Source organism: Microcaecilia unicolor, chromosome 3 (assembly GCF_901765095.1).
Source record: "Microcaecilia unicolor chromosome 3, aMicUni1.1, whole genome shotgun sequence".
Taxonomy (NCBI): domain Eukaryota; kingdom Metazoa; phylum Chordata; class Amphibia; order Gymnophiona; family Siphonopidae; genus Microcaecilia; species Microcaecilia unicolor.
The window spans coordinates 173,394,786-173,413,386 of NC_044033.1; the positions used below are offsets into that span (position 1 = coordinate 173,394,786).

General features: G+C 47.2%; 1 protein-coding gene across 3 annotated transcripts in view; it reads left to right on the forward strand.

Moving 5' to 3' along the window:
* LOC115465832 (glycoprotein-N-acetylgalactosamine 3-beta-galactosyltransferase 1-B-like) overlaps positions 1-12,224 on the forward strand; it is a 67,911-nt gene extending 55,687 nt beyond the window's left edge. For all 3 annotated transcript variants that reach the window (XM_030196593.1, XM_030196591.1, XM_030196592.1), the window contains one exon: positions 11,370-12,224. In XM_030196593.1, the coding sequence (XP_030052453.1) occupies positions 11,370-11,621 (252 nt within the window). In that variant the 3' untranslated portion in view covers positions 11,622-12,224. The remainder of the gene's footprint in view (positions 1-11,369) is intronic.
* The last annotated feature ends 6,377 nt before the right edge of the window (positions 12,225-18,601 follow it).

The window sequence follows — 18,601 nt, forward strand, 5'->3', positions numbered from 1 at the left end:
AGAGAAAGAGGGAAACCAACAGAGGGAAGGGTTGGGGAGAGAGAGAAACCAACAGAGGGAAGGATTGGGGAGAGAGGGAAAGAGGGAAACCAACAGAGGGAAGGATTGGGGAGACAGGGAAACCAACAGAGGGAAGGATTGGGGAGAGAGAGAAAGAGGGAAACCAACAGAGGGAAGGATTGGGGAGAGAGGGAAACCAACAGAGGGAAGGATTGGGGAGAGAGGGAAACCAACAGAGGGAAGGATTGGGGAAAGAGAGAAAGAGGGAAACCAACAGAAGGAAGGATTGGGAAGAGAGGGAAACCAACAGAGGGAAGGATTGGGGAGAGAGGGAAACCAACAGAGGGAAGGATTGGGGAGAGAGGGAAAGAGGGAAACCAACAGAGGGAAGAATTGGGGAGAGAGGGAAAGAGGGAAACCAACAGAGGGAAGGATTGGGGAGAGAGGGAAACCAACAGAGGGAAGGATTGGGGAGAGAGGGAAAGAGGGAAACCAACAGAGGGAAGGATTGGGGAGAGAGAGAAAGAGGGAAACCAACAGAGGGAAGGGTTGGGGAGAGAGAGAAACCAACAGAGGGAAGGATTGGGGAGAGAGGGAAAGAGGGAAACCAACAGAGGGAAGGATTGGGGAGACAGGGAAACCAACAGAGGGAAGGATTGGGGAGAGAGAGAAAGAGGGAAACCAACAGAGGGAAGGATTGGGGAGAGAGGGAAACCAACAGAGGGAAGGATTGGGGAGAGAGGGAAACCAACAGAGGGAAGGATTGGGGAAAGAGAGAAAGAGGGAAACCAACAGAGGGAAGGATTGGGGAGAGAGGGGAAACCAACAGAGGGAAGGATTGGGGAGAGAGGGAAAGAGGGAAACCAACAGAGGGAAGGATGGGGAGAGAGAGGGAAAAACAGATGGAAGGATTGGGGAGAGAGGGGAAAAACAGATGGAAGGATTGGGGAGAGGGGAAAAACAGATGGAAGGATGGGGAGAGAGAGGGAAAACACAGATGGAAGGATTGGGGAGAGAGGGAAAAACAGATGGAAGGATGGGGAGAGAGGGAAAACAGATGGAAGGATGGGGAGAGAGAGGGGGAAAAACAGATGGAAGGATGGGGAGAGAGAGGGGGGAAAACAGATGGAAGGATGGGGAGAGAGAGAGGGAAAACGGAAGGATGGGGCGAGAAAGAGGGAAGACGCTGGATGGAAGAATGCAGAAAGAAATAGGGGAGACACTGGAAGGATGGGGAGAGAAAGCAGAGCTGCTGGATGGAAAAGGGGAATAGAGAAAGACTGGAGAATAAGAGGAAGGGGCATGGGGAGAACAAGGGTGAGGAAAAAATGAAAAGCCACAGGTAGATGAAGGAAATTAAAGAATGGATAGTAAGAATGAATTAAATCTGGACAGAGAGAGAGCCTGAAAAATATTGAAGAAAGCAAAGAAAAAGGAGACAAAAATGACAAATGGCACAGAAGAGTTAAGCGAAAACAAAGGAAAGCAGAATCACAGACTGGGACCAATATGGAAAGAAAAACAGTCACCAGACAACAAAGGTAGAAAAAAATCATTTTATTTTCATTTTAGTGTTTGTAATATGTCCAATTTGAGAATTTACATTGGCTGTCTTATTTTGCACTGGGTATACTGGAGCTGTAAGAGCTTACAGAGATTATTTATCATGAAAAAAAATCACGTAATTTTTTTCTCCTATCGTACTATAATATTTTCAATGATGTCTGTTTATATGCGCCATGGCTGGTATAGGGTGTGTGGTTAATGTGGGTGTGGCTATCATAGGGGTGGAGCCATATGTGGTGACCCCGCCCATAATGAGTACCGGCACCTTTTTTTCTACAAAAGAAGCACTGCGGGTAATGCAGAGGTGGCTGGTTCAAATCCCACTGTTACTACTAAAAAAACTGTGAGCAAAAACTGTTTTGATTTCCCTGTTTGGGGAGAAAGCCGGCCATTAAGAGAAGTGCACTTTCGGAGAGAAAGATGGCTATTAAGGGAAGTGCACGTCAGGGACGGCCATCAAGGGAAAATGAACGGCAGGGACTTTTTTAATTTGTATGAAGTCTTTCTTGAACATTTCTCAAAACAGTATCACAAAATACAGCACTCCAGAACAAGTAAGTCATAACATAACTGATCAGCAAGATCCTTTTTTTTTTTTTTTTACGAGCTGGCCGACTGGCTTCCCCTCCTAGGAAGGAAATGTTTTAAAGTTGTTTTTTTTGGGTGGGAGGGGGTTGGTGACCACTGGAGGAGTATGGGGAGGTCATCCCCGATTCCTTCCGGTGGTCATCTGGTCAGTTTGGGCATCTTTTTGAGACTTGGTCATGAAAATAAATAGACCAAGTAAAACCGGCCAAATGCTCGTCATCGCCGGTTTTCTTTTTTCCATTATCAGCTGAAGCCGGCCATCTCTTAAGCACGCCCACATCCCGCCTTCACTACCCTGCCGACACGCTCCCTTGAAGTTTAGCTGCCTCCGCGACGGAATGCCGGCGAGTGTGTCCAAAAATCGGCTATTCGATTATATCGATTTGGCCGGTTTTAGGAGATGGCCGGCCATCTCCCAATTTGTGTCGGAAGGTGGCCAGCTATCACTTTCGAAAATAAGCTGGATAGTAACATAGTAGATGACAGCAGAAAAAGACCTGCATGGTCCATCCAGTCTGCCCAACAAGATAAACTCATATGTGCTACTTTTTGTGTATACCTTACCTTGATTTGTACCTGTCCTTTTCAGGGCACAGACCGTATAAGTCTGCCCAGCACTATCCCCGCCTCCCACCACCGGCTCTGGCACAGATCGTATAAGTCTGCCCAGAGCACGCAAGAAACCCACGCACTAAAACTAGCGCTGGCCACTTTTTAGCACGGCTTAGTAAAAGGACCCCTAAATGCATAAATTTTCTTGGGGAAATGAATGGAAAAATCTGAACTGTAGTATAAAGTAGGCCAGAGTTATTCTATTTCTTCTGACATGGAGCCATTTGATAATATTATCAAATGATTAATGATGTTTACTAAGCTATGCTAGTGGTTGCCATGCCCTAATGCCGACAGGGAGGCAGGGGTTAGTTGCTTCTTAAATGTCAATATTTGAGAAATAGCTGCATCAGTCCAAAGAAATAGCATGGCAGCTGCAAGTAAAGGTGACAGTAGAGGTGAGTGGAATTTGGAAGGGGGTGGGGTTACATTGCCTCCAAACTATATGTGTATTTCGTAGTTTGGTTTCCCTCTTGGCTCAGCCACAGATCCCTGGTTTCCTTTCTTGTTCTTAGTAGTGCTCTGCTGATCAACTGTTGACTCAGCTCAGGGCTAGTTTTTGGAGTGTGTGGCTGTGCAGGGCACCATGAATAAAGGGGTATTGCTATAATGGTGCCCCACCTCCATAACCTAAATCAGTGTTCCCCCAAGTTGGTCCCCCTCAGGGGACACTCAGTGACATTACATGAAAATATTTTTATTGTTAAATCATGTTTATTGATGACTAACGACATAACATAAACAGAACAAAAGAACACAAATAGCAGTCATCCATTGTTACAACCAACAACACCCTCCAAACCCAAAACTCAACCCAAGAAAAGAACAACGTAAATCTCCTAGAGGGCCTGTGTTCTTATGGCCCCCAAGAGTCCATAATTGAAGTAGATGGAGAGAGCAGAAAACATTTAAAAAAAAAAAAAAACAGACACGTTCGCGTCCCAGAGCTCTCAAAGGGAATTAAGTATGTCACTGCGAGCCAAAGTTTGTATATAAAGTTCCCAAACAAATAGAATTTGTTTGTGGGGAGTGGTCAAGATGGCATTATATGCTGGCTGGTGAGATGTGAGGAGTATGCCGCATACCAAGAGGAAGGGTATGGCCAGGGCAGTTCCCACACTGGCTCGGACCTCCTCCCTGCATCGTCTGATGAGTGATCGTTTCACCGTTGGTGCCGCGACAAGAACCGGAGAACAAATGGGACAAGATATCACAATGTCCAGTATTTCCAACCGGGTCAGAGACTGGAAGTAGAGGCTAATTTGGCCCTGTGTGCAGGTGGAACGTTGAGTTCTGCCTCCTGGTTAGAGGTTAATGGAGTAACAACATTGTCGCCAGAGTCTCCGGTGGTCACCTTAGAAAGCCTGTGGAAGTTACTCAAGGACATGAAAACCACTGTTTCTAAAACTTCTCATGAAGTAACTTCTTTGAATTCTGAATTAGATTTATTGACTGGAACAGTAGTTGAATCCAGCAGATACATGATAATGATAAAGGTCTCCAGGATTTTCATACAGCTCTGATTAAGGATAAAATACAAACACAATGGAAGATTGAGCAGCTTAAAATTTTAATAGGAGATTTAATGTTTGCTTGCTGAATTTTATGGTGTATCCCGCTATTACACCCTCCGATTTGTTTAAAAAGTATCTTTTGGAAGTATTGAAGTTTCCTCAACAGTCGTTTCTGCCAGTGAATAAGTTGTATTATTTATCTGTTTCTTCAAAGAGTTCCCAAAGGGAAGGGGGTAGAGCCAGGAACTCAGAATATGCAGGTGGATTTAAATAATATTTCTGCAATATTGGAAGAATCAGTGACTAATATATCTCAAAGGGCCACGCTTTTATTGAGCTTTGTATTTGAACAAGATCTTAGGGAGTGTTTTACTAAGCCGCTGTAGCATTTTTATCTCGCAGTAGAAATCAGCTGCCAGTAAACATGGAGACACCTATTATATTCCTCTGGGTGTCTCGGTGGTTACCGCCAGCTGATTTCTACCATGAGCTAAAAACGCTACCGTGGCTTAGTAAAAGACCTCTTTAATGTGGTAATGAGACTCTATTTTTGCAATGCACAAGCTTTATTTTTTTGGTCAGAAGGTGTGGATGTATCCTGATGTTACTAAAATAACACAGGAAAGGAGGAAGGCCTTCCTAGCACTGCAACAAGAGACTAAAAATCTTGGAGCTACTTTTCTTCTGGCTTATCCTTGCAAGTGTCCAGTTAGACTTGGTGGAACTAAATACGTTTTCTTTAGTCCTGAGCAACTTAAGGCTTTCATTGAGATGGATCCTGACTCACTGTTTGGTACAGGTTATGCTGTTCTGGTGACAGAGTGAATGCAAACTCCCATGGAGGCAGTTAAATAGTGTTCCTGCTGTGGGACCCGCCAGCCAGTGTTGGGGCGTTGCAGTGCAAACCCACCTCCCCACTCCCCCCGTTTTCTATTTCTGTTGATGGCTCTCTCATTCTCCCTGTCTCCTCAGCTCGAAACCTTGGGGTCATCTTTGACTCTTCTCTCTCCTTCTCTGATCATATCCAGCAGATCGCCAAGAACTGTCGTTTCTTTCTTTACAACATCCGTAAAATCCGCCCCTTCCTTTCCGAGCACTCTACCAAAACCCTCATCCACACCCTTGTCACCTCTCGTTTAGACTACTGCAATCTGCTTCTTGCTGGCCTCCCACTTAGTCACCTCTCCCCTCTCCAATCGGTTCAAAACTCTGCTGCCCGTCTCGTCTTCCGCCAGGGTCGCTTTACTCATACTACCCTCTCCTCAAGTCGCTTCACTGGCTCCCTATCCGTTTTCGTATCCTGTTCAAACTTCTTCTACTAACCTATAAATGTACTCACTCTGCTGCTCCCCAGTATCTCTCCACACTCGTCCTTTCCTACACCCCTTCCCGTGTACTCCGCTCCATGGATAAATCCTTCTTATCTGTTCCCTTCTCCACTACTGCCAACTCCAGACTTCGCACCTTCTGTCTCGCTGCACCTACGCCTGGAATAAACTTCCTGAGCCCCTACATCTTGCCCCATCCTTGGCCACCTTTAAATCTAGACTGAAAGCCCACCTCTTTAACATTGCTTTTGACTCGTAACCACTTATAACCACTCGCCTCCACCTACCCTCCTCTCCTCCTTCCTGTACACATTAATTGATTTGATTTGCTTACTTTATTTTTTGTCTATTAGATTGTAAGCTCTTTGAGCAGGGACTGTCTTTCTTCTATGTTTGTGCAGCGCTGCGTACGTCTTGTAGCGCTATAGAAATGCTAAATAGTAGTAGTAGTAGTAATGCAAGCCGGGAATCCTGCAGGATGTGGTCAGTGGCAGTACATCTTCGGATTCAGCGCAACATCCGAATATGCCAAGGTTTTTGGGCTCTCCGGCAGGGCCAGTGCACAGTTTGATGCAGGAGAGCGTGGGAATGGGCGCCATTTTGTCGGGGCTGACTGGCAGTGAGGAGCAGCCTCTGGCTGATCACATGCAGAACAGAGCCACCATTTTTACAACTTCAGGGCCCAAAAGAGTCTTCCTTCTTACTGATGTGGCCTCGATCTATTAAGAGGTGTCATTGTTGAAGGAGCTGTTAGAGGAGGAAGAGCTCCCGCTTAAGGAGGGGGATGATCTGAAAGTACTGAGGTTGTTTCATAAAGAGGAACTTAGTACTCTGATTTTTGAGGCACTGGCGTTCATTCCTTTGAGGAGCCTTCTGCTTTGGCATTAGGAGTTCCATCTTCGTCAATCATGAGGGGGCTTAGAGGTCCTTCTAAGGCCATCCTGATGCATCTAGACATTTAGGACCTGATTACAGCAGAATGGGCCTCGCTGGACACAGGGCTGAGAGTGAGAAGAGCCATGGCTTGCCTCTACCTGTTAGTTCTGGAGGAGAAAGGTAAATTGTTTCTTCCCAGGGTAGGCTCCCTGGTTACAGCAGTGACTACAAAGACCACCTTGCCAGTGGAAGAGGCATTGCAGAAGATGGTTTAGAATGTGGTTTAATGGGGGGGGGGGGGTTGTTTGTTTTAATGCATTAATCTGATTTTATTATTATGTATGTATTTTTGTTATCCATATAGTTATACGTGGAACATAAGCAAATAAAGTAAACTAAATTAAAAGACCTACAGCTAGAATGCTCGCTGAAACAAGTCTTTGGCCTCTTTGGGCCTTCAAGCAACAAGTGTGCAGCTTGTTCATGGCAAGAGCATGCTTGAAGTGGCATCAGCAGTCAGCAACACAAGATGGACGCCGTAACACCCAGCTGGAAACAGGGTTGGCCTACTTTGCAGATGCTATTATGACCTGTTACGGGTTACAGCCTGCAGTATGGCTTTGGCTGTCGTGCCCGGCACGTTGGCTTTGCAACATTGGGCAGCAGATGCAGTGTCAAAGTGACATGTAGTTAAACTGCCCTTTCAGGGCAAGTGGCTGTTTGGAGAAGATCTCAGTAACTTGGTGAAAGAACTAGGGGAAACTAAGCCACATCGGTTGCTGGAGGTTAAGCCGAACGCCTCTGGTCATCCATCTTCAGGAGACTCTTGATTTTGAGACACCAGACAGTACCGGCCTGGTGGTCAGCAGTATGGTCAGAAGTCCTGTTTTCAGGCATGCCAATCTTCCATCTACTTCATTGTCCCAAAGAAGTAAGGCATCTTTTGTCCAGTCTTAGATCTCAAAGGTCTAAACTGCTGCCTCTGAGTGTCCCATTTTTGCATGGAAATACTAAGAGCAGTTGTAGCCTCAGTTCAAGTGGGATAATTTCTTACTGCCCTCATCTCAAGGATGTGTACTTGCATGTACTCATATGGCCGCTGCATCAGAGGTTTCTAGTTTTGCGGTACTGGGCTGTCATATCCAGTTCAGGACTTTGCCCTTCAGTCTCGCCACAGCTTCAAGAACATTTATCAAGGTTATGGTGGTGGTGGTTGCCTTCCTTTGGCACCAGGGAACCAGAATTCACCCGTATCTCGATGACTGGCTCATTCGTGTGTCATCCTGTACCCACATCTAGGTGCCCCTTTCATCCCTAAGGGCTATGGTAATGGTGTACAGTTGTGGGGAGTGGGTTTTGGGGGGGCTCAGCACACAAGGTAAGGGAGCTATGCACCTGGGAGGTTTTTCTGAAGTTCACTGCAGTGCCCCCTAGGGTTCCCGGTTGGTGTCCTGGCATGTCAGGGGGACCAGTGCACTACGAATGCTGGCTCCTCCCACGACCAATGACTTGAGTTTGGTCATTTCTGAGATGGGCGTCCTCGGTTTCCATTATCGCCAAAAATCGGGGACAACCATCTCTAGGGTCGACCTAAATGTTGAGATTTGGGCGTCCCCGACCGTATTATCGAAACAAAAGATGGCCGCCCATCTTGTTTCGATAATACGGGCTTCCCCGCTCCTTCGCGAGGACGTCCTCAGGAAAACTTGGGCGGCCTGTTCGATTATGCCCCTCCATATGACCTGGTGGAACCGCCTTTGTTTATTAACAAAATATGAACATTTTACAACCGAAAGAAGTAGAATAATTCATACTTATGAGAAAATCTGGGCCCCTTTACAGTCCTATATAGAAGCCTCTTCTTTGAACCTGTTTCATCATCATTTTATCTCACTGTATTTGCATAGTAGATACTATTACTATCTTGTTTTCTCTGAGGACAGGCGGGCTTATATATTCTTACAAGTGGGTGACGTCGATCCGTGTCACCCAGTCCGGAATTTACTAGAGTTAAGAGCTTTGTGGAAAGCAAGACACGCTGCACAGCGCATGCACGAGTGTCTTCCCTCCCACTGCGAGAACGTGATCTCCTCAGTTCTTCTTTTTCTGCGTTGAGGAGAGGGCGTGTTTTTTTTACTGTCTCCTCACATTGCTTGGTCCTAGAGAGCTTTTTTGTGCCTTTGGCTATTTTTTGTTTGTTTTTTCAGTACCTTTATTGTGTTCCTGTTGTTGGATCATCCCTCCTTTAATTTTTTAGTGATTTTGCCTGGTTTTAAGTTTCCTTTTCCGTCATCATCAGGCCGGTCAGACCTCCACCAGTGTCATGGGATCTCAACTTCGTTCTCATCCAGCTGATGAAAGCTTCTTTTGAGCCACTGAATTCTTGCCATCTAAAGTACTTGACCTGGAAGGTCATTTTCTTGGTGTCTGTTACTTCAGCTTGTAGGGTCCGTGAGCTTCTGGCCTTAGTGGTGGCTGCATCTTATACTAAGTTTCATCACAACAAAGTAGTCCTCCACACGCACCCTAAGTTCCTGCCAAAAGTGGTGTCAGAATTCCATCTGAACCAGTCGATTGTCTTGCCAACACTCTTTCCCCGACCTCATTCCCATCCTGGCGAAAGCAGCTTGCACACCTTGGATTGCAAGAGAGCATTGGCCTGCTACATGGCGTGGAGAAGGTCCCACAGATAGTCTGCCCAGCTCTTTTGATCCTAACAGGATGGGGGGTCGTCATCGGGAAACGCACCATTTCTTATTGGCTGGCAGATTGCATTTCCTTTACTTATGCCCAGGCTGGGCTGGCCTTGGAGGGTCATGCCATGGCTCATAATGTCAGAGCCACGGCCACATCAGTAGCCCACTTGAGGTCGGTCTCCATTGAAGAAATTTGCAATGCTGCAACATAGTCTTCAGTACACACATTCACATCACATTACTGCCTTAAGCAGGATACCTGATGCGACAGTTGGTTCGAGCAGATAGTGTTCCAGAATATGTTCGGGGTCTAGAATACAACTCTACTCTCCTAGGCCCATTTTATTCTGTTTCAGGCTGCATGCTCAAATTGTGCATAGTTTCAAGTTAATCTGTGTTATGTCCTCGCCATTGCGAGGCCCAAATGACCAGTATTTGTTGTTTTTGGTCAACATTCTAGGGATTCCTCACTTGTGAGAATATCTAAGCCTGCTTGTGCTCAGAGAAAGCAAAGGTACTACTTACCTGTAGCAGGTGTTCTCTGAGGACAGCATGCTTTTTATTCTCACAATCCCTCCCAGTGACCCTTGGACTTGTCTCCTTTGTTATTATTTGTTATTTTTGCTATAGCGCTAAACTGAGGAGATGCGTTCTTGCAGCAGGCAGGAAGGCACTTTCGCATGCGTGGTGGAGCGTGTCTCGCGCTCCACAAAGCTCTCATTTAACTCTAGTAAATTCAGGACTGGATGACATGGGTCAGCATCACCTACTTGTAATAATATAAAGCCTGCTGTCCTCAGAGAACACCTGCTACAGTTAAGTACCTTCACTTTATTTTGGCATGGGTGTATTATATGTGTGTGCGCATATATATGGTTTATTCTTCTGCTGTACATAGTTGAGTTATGACTTACTCCTTATGTAATACACTGAATTTTGAGAAAAAATATATTAAAAAAAAACAAAAAACCGTCCATGCCTGATTTAAAGTCCTAACCTTTGCAGCTGACCCTTTTAATTTCTTTTTAATTATTTTACTCATTTCATCGTAGTCGCCCTTGTTCTCTCCAGAGATGAGAGAGGTCCACACATGTTTGCTTGTCTGGTTAGTGTTTAGTTAGCAAGTTGTTTAAGGTTGTTGCATTTATTCTGAGTTTCTCCATACTGCTTGCCCTACATAAGTACTGAGCAGCTGGACTGGATGCCAAGAGAGATATGTCTTAGCTTAGTTTTCAGTTCTCTATCTCCACCTGCTGGTTGATGGACACAACTATTCCACAGGTTCTGGAATAGTGGGAAGAACTAATGAAAAGAAAATTATCAGTTAAGTCCTAATTTCTCCTTTTGAGATGATTCTGCTCAAGAGGGGCAAGGGATGAGTGAGCCTAGTTTTCAGGGGAGGAGCACTGACTTATGAGGGGTGAGGAAGAACTTGATTGGAAGAGGAATTAGTAGAGGACAGAAGAGAAGAGGTCAGATCAAGAAGAAGTAGAGATCAGAGAAGTTTTGGAACGGGGAGTGGAGCAGTTACAGAAGGTACTAAGCTCCTTACTCCCAAACAAAAAGTCAAATTATGCATAGGGAGTAAAAAGTGGGGAGAAAATAGGATAAGAAAGGGGTGAGAAAGAAGTGAGGGTGGTTTGTGAGAAGAAGTGTATGGTGTACACAGGCTAAAGATGGGACTGTTAAGAACGAAGTGGGAGAGTTGGGTGGTATCAATTTGGCCAGACTGGACTAGAAAGGATAGTGTGAGTGTGGTATAGATTGGCTGTGGGAGGGGGAGGGAGGAGAAGAAAAGTGAGGTGGGGTAAACTGGTGGAGCTGAGTTGGGGTTGGGGGGAAAGAGATTGGAGGGACGAGTCCTCCCAGTGTGTCCACTCTGCTATGTTCTGCATTTATATATTGCCTAGCCAGTTGTGCCCAAGACCCCTTCCATACTTTGTTTTTCTTTTTATAGACATAGTAATGTGTGCCAAGTTGAGCACCCCCAATAATTTTGAAAAGTTGGTTCCTATGCATTGTGATATCATAAGGCATTGGTAAAGGCGGTATTGATAGAGATAGATTGTGACATTGCTAAAGCAGCCATGAACTCGATTGTTTTCTGTGTATCAAAAGCTTCTAATGGTCAAAAGATCCTGTCTGACTTTGGACACTCCAACTAATCTTTGGAATTCTTTTTTCTCCAGGGACCCCAATGCTGCTCAGACTTAGCAATAACCTTTCACTACATCAATACTGAAGGAATGTATATGTTGGAATACTTCACATACCACATCCGGGCTTATGGCTATCAGTATCGGTACCAGCCAGCACTGTTTGAGAATACCCAGAAGCTGCCAGTACATGCAGTGAGTGACAAGAAGACAAAAACAAAGCCTGTAATGACGCAGAAGAAAACCAATGAGACTTTTAGAGCACAAGGGGGAAAAAAATTATAAAAGGAAGCAAGTGATATGGCTGTGGAAGATATGTTCATGCCAGTGGTTCTAGGGTGGGAGGGTGGTATCTAGTTCTTCTGCAAATACTACCGTTGAAGGGCTCCTGTGGTTTCTGGGATTGAAGTGTGAGTGTGAGAAATTTCAGAGTGAGTCCTTGATTCTCTCAGGTACCCATTCTGCTCCCAAATCAGCTTCTTGCTTTTAGAGTACTTGTAAGAAGACAAAGGCAGACAGACCCATCAACAGATGGATAATAAATGTTTCCATTTTCATTGTTTTTATTTTCTTCTGGGCCATAGAGGAAGGGACAGGGAGATCTTGTGTCTTAATGCTGAGAGGTAGGCCTGGCCTGAGAACCCCATCACTTCCCAAATGCTTTAAAATGCCAAATGCCAGGTTCACAGATGCAAATACTGTGTGATGTTCTGTGCTTTCACATGTTGTGAGACGGGGCCCAAAAACTAGATACAAGCAAGCTCCAGGTTGTCTCTAAAAGGGCACTACCTGGTGTCAATGGACTTGTGGTTTCTGCTGATCTCAGAATACAAGCATGTTAGTCCATGTAAATATGTAACAATAAATCAGTGAACAAGTTGTGGGTGACACTATTTTTTTATTGCACTACCTTAATACATTTAGGGTCAATTTTCAATAAGCTACTGACAAAAATAGCCAGGTAATTTTATCAGGTTATCTTTAACCAAACCTAACTGGCTAAGGGCCCCTTTTACTAAGCCGCGTAGGCGCCTACGTGTGCCAAATTGGAGTTACCACGTGGCCCTTGCGGTAATTTCAATTTTGGCAAGCATCCGCTAAACGCGTCTTAAAATGTTTTTATTTTCTGGTGCATGTAATGGACGCGTGCCAAGTGGCATTTGACACGTGTAGGTCATTACCGCCCAGATTCTTTACCGCTAGGTCTAGGGTCTATGGCTGGTGGTAAGGTTTGAGACCCACAATAGACGCGCAGCAATTTTGATTTTGCTGCATGTCCATTATCGGCAAAAAAAAAGAGACCTTTTTTACAGGTGTACTAAAAAACGGATCAGCATGCGCCCAAAATCCGCACCTACACTATCGCAAGCCATTTTTCAGCGCGCCTTTTTAAAAAGACCCCTAAATATTTTGCTGGAAATTCATCCAAAGTTATCTGGACAGTTTGTCTGGCTAGACTTAGACCAACTACTTGTGTGGCTTGATTAGTCCAACTAAAATCTATCTAGTTAATGCTGAAAATTTGCTTTGCACAAACTCACCCCAGGAACACCTCCATAGCCAAACCTTTTCTTATCAATAAAATTATGAATCAGGTTTTCGTGGTTAACTGTGAAAGTTAGGTGAAACGTTTGAAAGTTGGCCTGTTTATGAATAGCTTTCAAGCGCTATGCTCTACGTTTACATAATAAAGAAACTACAGCTCTCAAAAGCTAATACATCACAAATGTGTTAAGTCACTCCAATAAAAGCAAAGTTCCTTACAGGTGTTCGCTGTAGACAGTGGGATTGACTGAGGCACCCGGGTGGGTGTCGTCATTGCATGGCATCACTATGGAACAGCTCTCTCAGAGCTCAGGATTAGTTTAAAGTTCAGAGCATGTGTGGCCCTTCCCACATGTCGGAGTTTCCTCAGTCCCTAAATTAGTTTCAAAGCTGAAAAAGGAATGCAGTTTTTAGAAAGGTGGTAAGGATTGTGTGCCCGATTAATTCTTCTCTCAACAAAGAGCACCCATTAAAAGTTAGAAGCTTTGAATTTCTCTTGACAAGCAAGATGTAATCAGATACAAATGGGTGATTTGCAAGCTCAGGGCTGTTCAATTTTATAGAAAACTGATTCATTGTTGAGGAGCGCCCTGATCAGATGTTGAAGTGAGAGTTGCACGAATCACAAAGACGGGTTGGTGAGTACTATTCAAATGGGTCTAAGCCAGCCATTCCCAACCCGGTCCTCAGGGTACACCTAGTTCCATTGGGTGTTCAGGATATTCACAATGGATATTCATGAGTTATATATGCATGCACTGCCTCAGTTGCATGCAAATCTATCTCATGCATATTCATTGTGGATATCCTGAAAACCTGATTGGACTATTTTTTTATATTTGTTTTATTTATTAGGGTTTATTTACCGCCTTTTTGAAGGAATTCACTCAAGGCAGTGAACAGTAAGAATAAATCAAACATGAGAAATAGACAATTTCAGCAGTAAAAATATTCAAATAACAATGCAAAGTATGGCATAGTACACTACTTACAATGTCAACACAATACGTAATAGAACATTTTAATTAGAAAATAAGGTGACTAATTTAAAGAAAGTTGCACATGAGGACAGAGAGATGGTTAACATATAGATAGGTAACACAGTAAGAGGAGTTACAGAATGAGGTGACTAAAGAAAGGTGCGCATGAGATCAGAGAGATGGTTAAATATTATCTCAGGTATGGTAGGAGTGTATAAACATGTTCTGGTGCAGTATGTGCAGCCCGTGTCACTCCTTGTTTCCTTGTCATCAGCAGCAGATGAATCCATTACGAATGGGTTGTGTCCACCTACCAGCAGGGGGAGATAGAGAACACTGAAAACCATAGTGCCTCCTGCCTCTCAGTATTCTCTATCTCCTAGCAGGGTTGGACGCAGCTTATTCAGCTCAAGAATCTGCCTGGGGTGGCTCCTGTACTTTTGCCAGTTGTAGCAGGGGTGTTGTGGCTATTGCAGCTTCACTTTAAAGGCACATAGGTTAGCCCTTTCCCTGCCTTACCCTTCCCCCTATGTGGATGCAGGCATATAGGTTTGCCCTGTCTCTGCCTTTCCCACTCTCTTCTATGTGGATGCAGGCACATTGGTTCATCCTTTCCCTGCCTTTCCCACACTTCTGGACCTCCGGAGTGCCTCTGTAGCTGTTGCTTCTAGCTTTCCTCACAGCGTTAAAAAAAAAAACGTGACGTGCTTGTTAGCACTGCGATTCTGAGGCTTTCTTCTGACTGTGCAGCGTGACCGGAGCTCTGGGACTCGGTCTGTTGAAGTAAGAGCGGTATGTAGCTCCTCTGGGGAGGGCCCGTGATCAGGGCGTTTTTGGCGCGAATCCGCCATTTTTAATTTTTCCCGCCGTTTTCGGCGATGGCTGCGGAGGTTGTTAGCGCTGTTCCCGTTGTGGCAAGCGCAGATCAGCAGCAGGTCTCTGTAAATCGTGCTCTTCAGACGTTAGAGCCGGCACGAGCATGGCGAGCGATGTTTCTTCCCGCTCGATGGAGCTGGCAGCGGGCGCCATCTTGGATGCGCCGCATGGTCCGACCCCCGCAGTAGCGGAGGGGTCTGGTTCCGGAGGGGAGCCTCGGATGGAGGCCACCAGAGGAGCTACTTGCCCAGGGTTAGAACCGGGAGGCCAGGGTGAGCCCTTCTCCCCTGAATTTGTGTTGCTTTTACATAAAGCCTTCATGTTAAAGAGAGCTCTGCCGCAGGTGTCTGACACTGCGTTGCTACCTGGTTCCCCTCTGATGGATGGTGGCCCAGGGCTGCCGTCAGGCGTATTTTCCCCAGATTGGCCGCACGATAAGCACAGACGTATAAATTCCCCTTCAGAGAGTGGTGCACCCCCCCCCCCCCCCCCCCATGGTCAGGCTGTGGGGATTCTGAGAGTTCTGGCAGGCCTTCGTGGTCTGAAGAGTCAGAGGAAGGTGCAGGATTGCCACTGGATCTGGATGATCCCACCGCGGTTCGGATTTTCCACCGCAATGAGCTGCCAGCTCTTATCTCTGACGCCTTACAGGCCCTTTCTATTGATGATCCTGTGATTGGCGAGGCTTCCTCTAGTAATCCGAGGATGGCGAGTACTAAGAAGCCTGCTCGAGCCTTTCCTTTACATGACTCCATCCAAGAGCTTATTTCGGCTCAATGGGCTGACCCCGAGGGGCCTTTGAAAATTGCCAGGGTGATGGGGCAATTGTACCCTCTGAGTGAGGAGCATTTGGCATGCTTGGCCTTGCCTAAAGTGGATGCCTTAGTCACGGCTGTGAAAAGAAGACCACCCTCCCCGTAGAGGGAGGGGTTGCCCTGAAGGACATGCAGGACCGGAGACTGGAATCAGCACTAAAACGGTTCTTTGAGATTTCAGGCCTAGCTTTACGGGCATCTGTGTGCAGTTGTTATGCTGCTCGAGCCTGCACTGCTTGGTTACAACAGGCAGTGGAGCAGCCCGGGGATGGTGCGGAGCCCCTTGCTGAGGTGGCACCGCGGATGGAGTCGGCCTTGTCATTTCTGGCTGACGCCCTTTATGATCTGGTCAGAGCTTTGGCTAAACAGATGTCTGTGGCGGTGTCCGCCCACCGCCTTCTATGGCTACGGCATTGGGCGGCTGACATGGCCTCTAAGCAAAGGTTGGTGAAGTTGCCCTTCCGCGGCCTTCTCCTATTTCGAGAGGAGTTGGAGAAAATTATCAAGGACCTGGGGGATGCTAAACCCCAGCGGCTACCCGAGGATAGGCCGCGGCCTTCTTCCAAGGGTCAGGCAGTTCCCTCCTCTTCCGGACTTCGCTTCTGTGAAGCTAGAAGGTACCGCCCGGAGCGCTCTGCTGGGTTTACTCAACGTCCCCGTTTTCAGCAGAGGAACTCCTTTCGCTCGGACAAGCGCTCCACAGCGCCTGGCTCAAGGCCTGGAGTTCATGGGCGACCTTGTCAATGATGGTGCGCCGGCCCACTCCTCGATTCCTGCAATAGGAGGACGTTTTTCCCTCTTCTTTGAGGACTGGGCCAAGATTACCTTAGATCAGTGGGTTTTGGACATGATCAGAGAAGGCTACAGATTGGAATTCTCTGCCCCGGTGAGAGACGTGTTTCTGGAGTCCCAATGCGGCACTGCCGTCAAACGGGCGGCGGTAAAGGAGACCTTACAAGGCTTGTTGCACCTGGGAGCGGTGATCCCCGTGCCTCGTGCCTCCCGCCGAACACGGCTGTGGTCGTTACTGACTCCATTTATTTTGTGGTGCTGCGAAAAGGCGGGTCTTTTCTGCCCATACTCAACTTAAAGAAAGTCAACGAGTCACTCAAAGTGCGGCATTTCCACATGGAAACCCTGCGCTCTGTCATTGTGGCGGTTCAGCCAGGAGAGTTTCTCATGTCTCTGGACCTGAAAGAAGCTTATTTGCACATTCCTATTTGGCCTCCGCACCAACGGTTTCTCCAGTTTGCGGTGTTGGGAAAACATTTCCAGTTTCAGGCCTTGCCACAGCTCCCTGAACCTTTTCCAAGGTTATGGTGGTAGTAGCCAGGGCCGTGCCAACACGGTAAGCGAGGTAAGCATGGCAGGAGGGCGCCATCCTCTGGGGGGTGCCCCGCCGCACCATGCTTACCTCGCCCTCTTCTCCCCAGATCCTTTTCCTTTTTTTTTTGTTTAAATTTACCTCTGTCCGGCAGCAGCGTAGCATTAGTGAGGAAGCAGCGCTCCCCCGCCCCGACGTGTCAGTCTTCCCTTCGCTCAGTTCCGCCTTCTTCTGACATCAGAAATGACATCAGAAGAAGGTGGGACACTGAGCTAAGGGAAGACTGACACGTCGGGGCAGGGGAGCGCCGCCTCCTTCTCACTAACGCTGCGCTGCCGCCGGACAGAGGTAAATTTAAACAAAAAAAAAGGAAAAGGATCTGGGGAGAAGAGGGCGGGTAGTGTAGCGATCGTTTTCGGGGGGGGGCAGGGCCAACTGCAGGGGGGCGCCGGAGACCCTAGGCACGGCCCTGGTAGTAGCTACCTTTCTCAGGTGAGAGGGTATTCAGGTTCTCCCGTACCTAGACGACTGGCTCATCACAGTGGACTCTGCAGAAGAGAGTCGTCATGTAACAGCCAGAGTGGTCTCAGTACTGCAATCTCTGGGCTGGGTCATCAATATACCCAAAAGTCACCTGACCCCCTCTCAATCTCTAGAATATTTGGGGGTCCGGTTCGACACAGCCTCGGGGTTTGTTTTTCTACTCGAGCAAAGGCGGTGCAAGCTTCAGAATCAGGTCCGTCTGCTCCTGAGGATGCCTCGCCTGCGAGCTTGGGACGTTGTCCAGCTGTTGGGGTCGATGACGGCCACCTTAGAAGTGGTGCCTTGGGCGAAAGCGCACATGAGACCGCTGCAGTGTTCCCTGCTTCAACGTTGGTCTCCCATGTCCCAGGATTATCAGTGCAGACTCACTAGGCTCCCTGCGGCCCGACTCAGTATGGAGTGGTGGCTCTCAGACAGCATGCTGCGGCGAGGAATGCCGTTTGCGCTCCCTGATTGGTGTCTGGTAGTAACCGACGCCAGCCTGAAGGGCTGGGGAGCTCATTGCCAGGAGAGGCATGCCCAGGGTCTGTGGACATTCGAGGAATCGAAGTGGTCCATCAATCGCTTGGAGCTGAAAGCGATTTTCCAGGCGCTTCTGGCCTTTCAAACAACTCTGGAGGGATTGGCTGTCAGAGTACTGTCGGACAACATGACGGCAGTGGCCTACATAAATCGACAAGGCGGCACACAGTGCAGAGCCCTGGTCGTGCGGGCCGTGCAGATTTGCCACTAGGCCAAGCTGCGTCTACAGTTTCTGTCAGCAGCTCACATTGCAGGTCAGAGCAACGTGCAAGCCGATTATCTAAGCAGACACCATGTCAACCCAGCGGAGTGGGAATTGGCAGATGAAGTGTTTCTTCAAATCTGTGCCAAATGGGGGACGCCCGTAGCGGATCTGATGGCGTCAAGTACAAATGCCAAAGTCCCGTGCTTTTACAGCAGATGGAGAGATGCTCGCTCGGCGGGGTTGGGTGCCTTGGCTCAACCCTGTCCTCCGGGCCTTCTGTATGTGTTCCCTCCTTGGCCCTTGATAGGGCGAGTACTCCTGCGAATTCGGCTGCACCAGGGAGTGGTGATTCTCATTGCCCTGGATTGGCCCAGGCGGCCGTAGTATGTGGACCTCCGGTGGATGCTGGTAGAGGCTCCCCTTCTTTTACCTCTGGTACCGAACTTGTTGACGCA